Source organism: Amia ocellicauda, chromosome 4, assembly GCF_036373705.1.
Source record: "Amia ocellicauda isolate fAmiCal2 chromosome 4, fAmiCal2.hap1, whole genome shotgun sequence".
Taxonomy (NCBI): domain Eukaryota; kingdom Metazoa; phylum Chordata; class Actinopteri; order Amiiformes; family Amiidae; genus Amia; species Amia ocellicauda.
The window spans coordinates 41,700,537-41,710,428 of record NC_089853.1 but is presented as its reverse complement, the minus strand read 5'-3'; the positions used below and the strand labels follow the sequence as shown (position 1 = coordinate 41,710,428).

At 40.3% G+C, this 9,892-nt stretch overlaps 1 protein-coding gene across 4 annotated transcripts; it reads right to left on the bottom strand.

Annotated features, from left to right (window-relative positions):
- Positions 1 to 294: 294 nt before the first annotated feature.
- Positions 295 to 9,887, bottom strand: mapre1b (microtubule-associated protein, RP/EB family, member 1b). Of its 4 annotated transcripts, none has more exons than XM_066702295.1 (8): positions 9,722 to 9,887; positions 6,849 to 6,979; positions 6,189 to 6,334; positions 5,355 to 5,562; positions 4,684 to 4,731; positions 4,024 to 4,136; positions 3,616 to 3,786; positions 295 to 3,178 (listed from the first exon to the last, which is right to left on the bottom strand). In XM_066702295.1, exons 2-8 carry the CDS (start codon positions 6,967 to 6,969, stop codon positions 3,128 to 3,130), a joined length of 858 nt encoding a protein of 285 aa, XP_066558392.1. In that variant the 5' UTR covers positions 6,970 to 6,979; positions 9,722 to 9,887; the 3' UTR covers positions 295 to 3,127. The 4 variants fall into 4 exon arrangements, with proteins under 4 accessions (XP_066558392.1, XP_066558393.1, XP_066558394.1 ...); XM_066702296.1 differs by having other exon boundaries at positions 3,634 to 3,786; positions 9,722 to 9,886; XM_066702297.1 differs by lacking the exon at positions 4,684 to 4,731 and having other exon boundaries at positions 9,722 to 9,886.
- Positions 9,888 to 9,892: the final 5 nt, after the last annotated feature.

Sequence of the window (9,892 nt, the reverse complement as noted above, 5' to 3'; positions counted from 1 at the left end):
TGAGCAGCAAACTGTTACAGAGAATGACATACATACATAGGAACATTATCTCTCACCACCACAGACACACAAACACATATACAGTACATATTACTACTTCACTACCAGACACCTTTAAATAGTAATCCATATCACTGGGGAGCAAAAATAAACATCTGGTTACAGATTAAATATCAAGGAATATTTATGCCAGGGCTGCAATGGAAGATCTTCAGCTAGCAGCTCTCTCATTAGAAAAGATTCAGCAGACATTACAAAATGCAAATTGGCCAGATAAAAACACAGACAACGAAACAGTGTGGAAATACTTTTATTGTTCATAAGAAACCGATTCCAGCAATCAGAAAAAAAAGGAACGCCCTGCAGAAACAGACCCATAGTGGCACATAGTCCACAGTGTCAAGAATCGTAGGACAACAAACTGTAAAAGGCCACAAGAGACATTAAGAGATAGCACCACTGCATTTCTTCCCACCTCAACAATGGCTTGTTTACTGTAAGTTTTTGGCAACTCCTTGCTTTTATTTACAGTCTTTCCAAGTTTCCCCTTAACACACACTTCCAGAAAATGGATTGAACATTTCAGTGCAAGCAAACCTAAATTTGGCCTAAGACTGAACAAGGCTAAAATTAGATTTTGGCACAAATTATAATGAAATGGAAGATCATGTATGGTATGAGATTAGTATTCACTTGACCTTATATTGGTGCACAACCACAAACTGATGAGGAATTTTACATTACTACAGATTTTAAAAGCCACATGTTCATATACCTTGGTACACTTAACAAATCTTTCCCAAAAGGCTAGTTACTTTACGTCCTTGCGATGGTGCAATTTCTAAACAAATAAACCAACAAAAAAACAATCATCTGGTTTACAGTGGAGAATTTCCTGACTCAGTGCAAAAGCTGTCAAAAACCTAGAAGAGGATTGATCATACACCTCTTTCATGGGATTAGCAGAGGACACAAATGCCTATATTTTGCAGTCATCAATCCAAATGAATTCAAAAAAGGAGGGGGGGACACTACCATGAGATTTTATTCTCTTCCTGGGTCAAAGTTGAACTGCAATCTGTAGTCTTTCAAGGGTTGTGGAAATGGTAATTGCATTTTTCACAATGAAGCACTCAACTCTTTGGGGAGGAAAGGCCCATGACAGGACAATGCTCTAAAGTGAAACCCAGAACCCCAACGAACCCACACATCATGACTTGCGTTTTAACGGGTTATGCTCAGAACTATCTGCAGCTACCCAAGCAACGTATCCATCGGTTATGAATTTGGAGGAACAGTGGTGTTATTCTGCACTTTGTTATGCACACCAGCAGAATTTGGAGATTTGAGCTACAGGGCACCATATCCAGTAAAATCTAATGCCTAATCAGGGCTTCCCAATCCTAGTCCTTGGCCCCGTGCGGTCTTCTGGTTTTGATTCTCATCGAGTATTCAGTCACCGCCCTCAACAGAACCCTTACTGTGGGAGAAAAATCATTCCCGCAAGAAGAACTGTGAAATGCTTTTCTGCCATATAAAGGACTAGAGAGTAACATTTTATACGTAACCTGAGTGTCTCCAGGAGGTGGAAACTGTTAAAAGGACCCAAGCAAGTTGTTAATTAAATTAAGGATTGAATTAGGTTTTCAAGAACTCACTTGGAAACTAGAAAACTTGGGGCTCCCAAGTTGTGGGACTGTGAAGCCCTACTGTAAGTTCAGAATACTGAGCCGATGGTTGCACGAAGACACGGCAATGCAACTGAGAAGTCATGCCCGTTGGGAGTCAGTTATGCTTCCCAGAAGAAAATGGGTCGCTATCAGTGTCCGCTACACACTACTCTCAATCGTTCAGCATTTATTGCTGGGTACTCCAACCATACTCTAAATGCGACTTCTCGTGATCATTGTAAATGTGGAAGACCGAGGTATTTTCTCTCTGGGAAAGGGTCCCCCTATGCGGAAGAGCCAGACGCATTTGAGAGCTCCACCACAATATTTTTTAATCGAACACAAACAAAAGAGCTGAAAATATGAAAATTCAATGTCTGAGCTTTGAGAACATTTACCACTAATAAACAGTTTATTTAAGAAAAAAAAAAGAAGTCAGTTCTATTTAATTTTTTGTTTTCCGATACAGAAGAATGGCAGTATTGAAGCAAAACTGAGTAACGGACCCTGGGAGAGCTTGAACACAACCCCTTGGACACAAATTATTTTCCTTCTCTATATTTAAATAATAATAATAAAAAGAAACAGTGTCAATGTCATGAAAACAGTGTGTGTGAGAGTGTTCAGAATGAATCCAAAAATCTGACTCAAAATGCTACAGCAGGTGTTGTCTAGTAACATCAAACAAATTACAGACTCAAACCACACTCAGTTACTTGCATATAAACTGACTAAATGGCTCTCCTCTTCACAAAGACAGACCCCTTCACCACACCAAGACTTCACAATAAGTACAGTCCAAGCTTAGTCCTGGCATCTGTCTCAGTAAAATGCAGATAAGAGATATACAGTATACAAGTTATGTAACTTTGTTTGCAATCTTGAAAATTCAGTGTTGCTGAAATACAAAAACACAGGAAAAACTGCAAAGACACTCACTTGTATTTTGTTTAGGCAGAACATCAGATTCTGATAGGTTTCCAAATTATTTCTGATGTTCTGTCTTTAAAGTTTGAACCCAACAGTGATATTTTGCTTTTAAAATGTAATAAAAAAAAAAGTACATTTCTGCAATATTTAATAATCCATAAACCAGAACATTTTAGAAAGTGACTTCTATAAAAGTACAACAGTGAGAAGGTGACAAAGCTTTAAGAACAAACAAAAGACAAACATTGAAGGTGCCAAACACCTGTGTACTTCCCTAAAAAATCAAAGAAAACGTGAAGCGAGGTCTGAAGACAGAATGTCATCGATTTTTTTCCCCTGCTGGAAACAAATTACAGTTCTGCTGTCATCAGAATTCTAGATTTATTCAGGTCAAGGGTCAAAGAGGTACTTCAATTTTTTTTTTTGCCGACAAAACAATTTGATATAAAGTTCAATCAGAACCAAATGCATAACATGATCTGATGGGGGGGTACAGGTGGTCTATAAGTTACATCCAGTCTGGAATGTTAGTATTCCTCTTGATCCTGAGATTCAGAATCTGGTATGACGAATCCTTCCTGAAAAGGAAATAAAGACCACAAACTTTGAATTCAATACTTAATTAAAATGCCAGTTCACAGACACTTGATTACGATCATTCTAACAGTGCCAATTAAGATTTCATAGATAAGAGGTATTTGTAATTATGATTTACTTGAGATGCAGAATAAAACCACTTCTCTAACTTTTCATCTTTCTAGGGTTTCATTTCATGTGTACTGTATGTGGCAAAGGTCATGCCCGTACATGTACAATACTCACCCTTCCTAAGAGAAATAATTAAAGCTCAGAGACACCAGGAATGTAATTTTTATCATTATAGGATAGCATGTTGTGTGGACAGGTCCTCTCTCGCCTTATTTTGTATCCTGGCAAGACTCCCCTAGAGTTCCGTTCTAACTTTCATTTTTTGTATACCTCATAACTAAGCTTCAAAGAAGGTGTTTTTCCAAACCTTTTGTGTGTCACTTACATCTGTGGCATAAAGGATGTCAACAATCCTCTGCAGTGTGGGATCGTTCTCCCCTTCCTTTTCTTGGCAGATCAGTTCAATATTCCTCAGTTTGCCGAAGTAAAAATCCCTCTCTTTCTCCATGTCTTCAATTGTGAGTTTTAGTAAATTAACCTGGAGGAACGGATCACATTTTAGTCATCAATTCACAGCACTTTTTGTGGCTTTTAACTGAAGTTCACAACTGAACAGAGACTTTTACATTTTAAATTAATATCAGCAATACAGGATGCAGCCGCTCTCAGTGCCAAAAAACGAGTTCATCGACGTGATCCGATACGTGGGCAAACACAAATGAGGAACTACAGCCTCCCTGTGGATGGAGACAACTATGGCAGGAGCTGTACAGACCTCCTGGACGAGTTCCGCCTTCTCCTCGTCCCCGTTTCCTGCACCGCCCGGTCTCCGCAGACCCACAGGAGCCACTTTCGGGGGCGCCTTCGCCACGGAAGGCCTCTGAGGGGCTGCAAGAGGGAGGACCAAAAGGCAGAGTGAGTGACGTCTGTGTGCTTTGAAAAACAAGACAAACCTCAGTGCGAGGAAGTGACGAGGCCTATGGCTATGCAGAAGCAGGTAGACTGCACTCAGAAAGAAAGTACTGATACAACATTCATGATAATAAAATAAAAACAGGCGTAAGGTATGTAGCCTACAAACTCAGTGCTGTAAACACAAATTGAAAACATCACTGGACGGTGCAAAGGAACCTTAGAAAGTGCAACAAAACTCCACCTGAACAAAAATGTGCAGAAACAAAGTTCTCATTAAGTCTGGGGGTTGTTAGATTGTAGAACAAGCAACAAGAAAAACTATTTCACAAGATTTCATCCTCAAAGACCATGATGACGGATTTACAGCAGCTCGAACACCCAACGTGCATCAAGGGGGGGTGAAAACAAACAATCAAACTCAGTTAAGAATCAGTGAGAACTTTGCTTCTGAACTTTAACCCAGTGGAAGGAAATGCTGAACCACAAAGACACCAAGTGTCTGACCACCAAATGAATGTACCAATCTTTGCTGCTGGTTTCCCCCTCGGTGCAGCAGTGAGGCTGTCATCTGGAATTCACAGGCAATGTCAAATCACGTTTTCTATGTTATAAATATTTCAGCTCCCTCCACATTAAAATCCCTAGATATGTATACATATTTCCAGACAGAGGCGCATAAATAAATAGAAATCTCAAATCGACCCATTAGGATGCGAGGAATCCGTTACAGCTGGGAAAGCCAAGAGCAATAGCAAAGAGTCCACACAACACCATGTTCTATTACTTTTTCATGACATGAAAAGAACAAGGCAAATACAAAAAAAACACAGGTGAGGGTTTAGAGCATGCAGCTGTCCTGCTACCCCCAGAGCTGCCAGACCAATCCACTTCTTCTTTCTGCCAAAACTAACATTACTCCCGAAGTGAATTTCTTGTAAAATGAGTGGGAAGTGGGAAGATCGTGTGTAGTTTTGTGAGGTGAGTTAGCAAGATGGGGGAGATGTGTGACTCATTTTATGTGATCAGCCGTCTTTAAATGCCGTGACAGTTCTCTACATTGCTGTTATATGACCAAAATAAAACACATTTTCAGCCCTAAATAAAAAAGTATAAGTTTTAGGATTGCATGAAAGCCGATGGAGAAGCAAAAGCAGATGCTGCCTCGGAGACAGTGTAGGGATCTGTCCTCACCTGCGCTGCCAGTGCTGGGGATTTTCTTGGGCTTGTTCAGGGCGGGTGTGGCGGGGTTGGGCATAGGCATGGTTTCCTGTCCTTGGCGAGCTGCTACTGGGTCATAATCTTTCCCATCATAGTTGGCATCAAAAAATTTCTTAAACCACTGCACAAACTCAAAATTGTCCTGAAACTTTCCTTTTATTAATTTGTCCACTGGGATAATCTGGGAAGAAAAAGAAAAGGGGGGAAGAAAAGGATGATCTAACAGCCAACTATCAAAGATCTAGTGCGGTGAAACGCCTCCTCATGCCAAGTTACCCGGATCAGTCAAAGAATAAATCAAGCACATGGTAAACCACACATTTACAATTTCTGGCAAATGCATTTAACACTTCATAGAGCTAACAAATGTAAACAACACAAGAACTGGCAATACGAGCATAGGAGGTTGTGTAAATCTGTGTGCCAATTCTGGTATTCTGAACAAAGAGAATGAGAACATTCATTCATCCAATTAAGGCTTGTTCAGTCACCAAGAATTACACACAAAAACAGTGCAGTGTCTGTCTATAACAGAAAAGATGCCAATCTCTAGCGAAATTACCCCAGGCAAAGAAAATAGCCCACTGGCTGGAGAGGAAGATGCTTGGCCAGCAATGAATGCCATTAGCACACTGTGTCAGGTAAGTAAATATTGGCTAAAAAACAAAAACACTGAAAGCACATACACTGAAAAGAGGTTAATGCTCAAACTAAAACTGTGCCCAGCAGTATAAGGCAGATTTGAACCCAGATGACATCAGAAAAATAAATGTTTAAAAGGAGCTAAATGAAGAAAAAACTAATTACTTTGTCAACTGCCATTCTCTTGAAGCTTGCTTGCAACAGTTTAAAGTTGTGAATGAATTCATGTTCTAGTTTGGCCTGGAATTTTACTTTCTTCAGAGGTATACAACCAGGGAACAGCATGTCCATAAACTGGCAGTACGCAGCTCCTAAGAACACAAAGAAAGAAACGTGCCATCAGGAACAATGCCAGAAACCATTATAAAACATTTTTTATGGAGTTTTTAGTTTTTCTTGCAAAAAACAGTCCTGCAAGATTACACAAGATAGGTCAATGTTACCAGATGGCAACAGCCATGCTGTGCCAAAGTCTCGTTTCTGATCTCTGTAGAAACAAGCCTCTGTCTCTAGAAACTGAATTCTATTAAGGATTATAGACCTAAAAAACATAACATACAGTCCCGGCCTGTCTTAACAGCTTCAGCTGTCAACTGTCACAGCAACAAAATAGTTATACACAAACAACTTTAACACATGGATGGATGCATGTTATCATTTTAAATCATGTGATAATGGGAACATGCATTTAATATTTTAAGGGATTTTAAATGCATTTCCATAAATAGTAAATTTGAACACCAAAATAATCTATAATTTATGGATTGTATTGTGATTGTATTTTTTCCAACACAAACAGGTTGTTGTGCTCGTTTCTCATTTTACCTGAACAGAGAAGCTCAATCTTTGTGTGGTTTATTTTTAAAGACTCATTGATCCATGCCAGCATGTCATGTCGACTCAAATTGTCACTGGTCACTGAAGTAGAATAGACATTCACAGCCATCTTCTGCTATCTGCAAAGGGGAGAGATGGAGAAACAGATCAGTCCATCCATCAACTTGTTCATATAATTTCTCAGATAGTCACACAGTTTCCTTATAATATCAGAGCACTAGCACATTGAAAGTCTCCCCATGACATTCAGACAGAAAAATATTAGACCGTTTTTCCATGTGACCATTTCCACTTTCAAGACCTATACTGTACAGATTTCTATTAAGAGGAAACTGATCCACTTCTACAGTTGTTAGATGTCACTGCCAGGGCATATCCTGAGGTGGAAGATTGCCAAAATTAGATTAAAAAAAAAACAGCGAAAAAACAACAAGCACTGTGCAAAACACTATTAGACAACACTTGTTGCATAAGCCATCTTCTCTTCGGAGAAAATGTACAGTGCTGTAATAATTCAATAAATAACCGGAAGTGACTTTGCTTCAGCAAGACAATATCAACACTGTCACAGAAACTACTGCAGTAGGACATCCCCTATTTGTTTTCAAGTCACTGTACTTCCCTTTAAATAAAATTTAAAAAGCAACACTTGTCCATTTTGTTGTCCGCTGCTTCTGTCACTTTCATTGAATGGCACCAAACCAGCACTTTCAGCTGTGATACTATGCAATGCTAAATGCCTCCAGAGAAAAAGACAGAAGGGGTCCTGGAGATCAAGCTTTGGATACGTTACAATATGTGGATGATCCTGAAAACTCACCAGCTCATTGTTTTTGTTGTTTTACACAGTATTCCACTGGAATCTTACATTAGATCCACAGAGCTTTGGGTCTGTCAGAATATCTAGGCACTAGACCCATTGTGTTGTACTGAATCAGAAGCAACCTGAAGCGGTTCTTCAAAAGGTATGACCAACGTCGCCACAATGAAGAAGAAGTTTGGTCCGTTTACAGTACATGCCGAATCAGAAGGCTAGGCACAGCTGTTAAAACTACTTCACTGTGAACAATGTTCTTGGCCTCAATGATAGCATTCCAGGACAACAGCTGTTTCACCCTGGCACACGAGCCACAATTCAGACAGGACACTGCCTTGAATCACAGACCATAAGGGGTCAGGTATATTTGCATTGCAGGGGTCAAAGGGAAGAATGTATAACCTTAGTTCAATACAACACCTCCCATCAATTAAATACATTAATACATAAAATCAACCTCTCTTAAATTGCATTTGCCAGAAATCTCTCTTCCACTTTGAGCAGAGGTCATATCTGCCGTCTGCACCTGCTAAATGTATTCCTTCAATTATTCAGCAATGGCTTTAGTAAAGCAAAATTAATAGCATTATTAAATACTAATATGATATTTAAAAAAATACATTCATAATTGTCTGTCAATAGTTTTGCAGAGGAAGATCACGGCAGAGAACTAGTTGCTCCATAACTCCAGCAAACAGAAACTCCCTCGTAAAACTCAAGTGAAAGATTATAAATTGGGTGTACAAATAAACCCCTTTCTCCAAAGGAAGGCTGTTGCAAATATTTTGTTTTAAATGCATAATATGTAGATAATAAAGAAATAATGCGAGAACATGACTGAACACAGTGTACAATTAAAAAAGGGAGGCACCCTCTCAACCCAGAAGTACGAACACTCCCCTCTCCAGCAGCAGCACTGTCCCCAGACAAAACCACATCTGTAAGGACCTGACAGGAAACATTTTAGGAGCGTCTGCTTGCCCTCTACTATACTGCATTGATGCACCAATTTGGCCCTACTTAAATCTTTTCTGAATTAAGGTTTCTTGGGAGTACATTTCTGCGACAACAAGTCACCTCATCATTCAGAATTGGCAATGTGTGTGGGGGGGCTATTGTAATCCATGCTGTTAGCACAGGTCTTAATTATTTCAAGCTTAATCCCATAAGCATCTAAAGCAACAGCTCCAGTGATGAAATCTGAGATAATTCTTCCAAGTGTCCTGGGTGACAGGTGGGTGTCATTTCACTTTTAGGAGCTGGGTGTCAGATGGACAGGTCACTGAGGGTAGGCGGGGGCCACTGGGACTCGGTGACAATATGCACGTTTAGAGATGTGCATGAATGAACAATACGCATATATTCACACGTATATTATGGATGTCCCCCACATCAATAGTATCACTAGCATAATCAGGGGAAATCATGCCCCACAATAAGATCAACACATCTGTGAATGAAATGGTTAGACAGCAAAAAACAAGATCCTTACCAAATGCACCGGTAATATATTGTTTAATCTGACGTCGCTGGCCAAGGCCTCGCCCCGAGTGCGCAATTTAGAGGATCTCAAAATGAACACATGTAATCAGCAACTCTTTTGTTTTGTTGAACACAAGATTGCACTTCATGGCAAGACAGACTGAAGAATAACTTCTCCTTTTGTCATAATGCTCACGTCTCCCCCTCCCTCCTGCGGATCATTTCCCCTGTGCCGGCCCGAGCAGAGTGACTGTGTCGGATCTCTGCTCGAAGGGGAGAGGGGGGTCCTTTCGGGCCTATTCCTCCCCTCATATCGGTAAAAAAGACAAAAAACAGTCAATCCGGACACTAAAGCTCTGATCTGGTGTCAGCAGGGTCTATGTGAAAAAGCCCAGCGATGTCATTTCTTTAAATACAGCCCAGAAAATCTCACCAGCCCTTTTCTTGCCGTCACTCTCTGCACTAGCAATGCTCTGCCTATCCGCCATTCAATCGGACCGTTTTTTTTTCCTCGTTTTCCTTTCAAGGCAAAAAAAAACTTCGCCGGAAACTAGAAACTTACCTTTCTTATTTCGACGTATACGACGTTCAGAGATAAAACCGGGTGCGATAGAAACAATGTCTGGTCAATTGGATTTGATCTGCTTTTCCGTGTCTAGTCGTCCGCCGGCGGTTCCTCTCGTTCTGTCCCCCCTGCGTTTGTTCAGTCTGCGGACGACGTCACGACGCCACG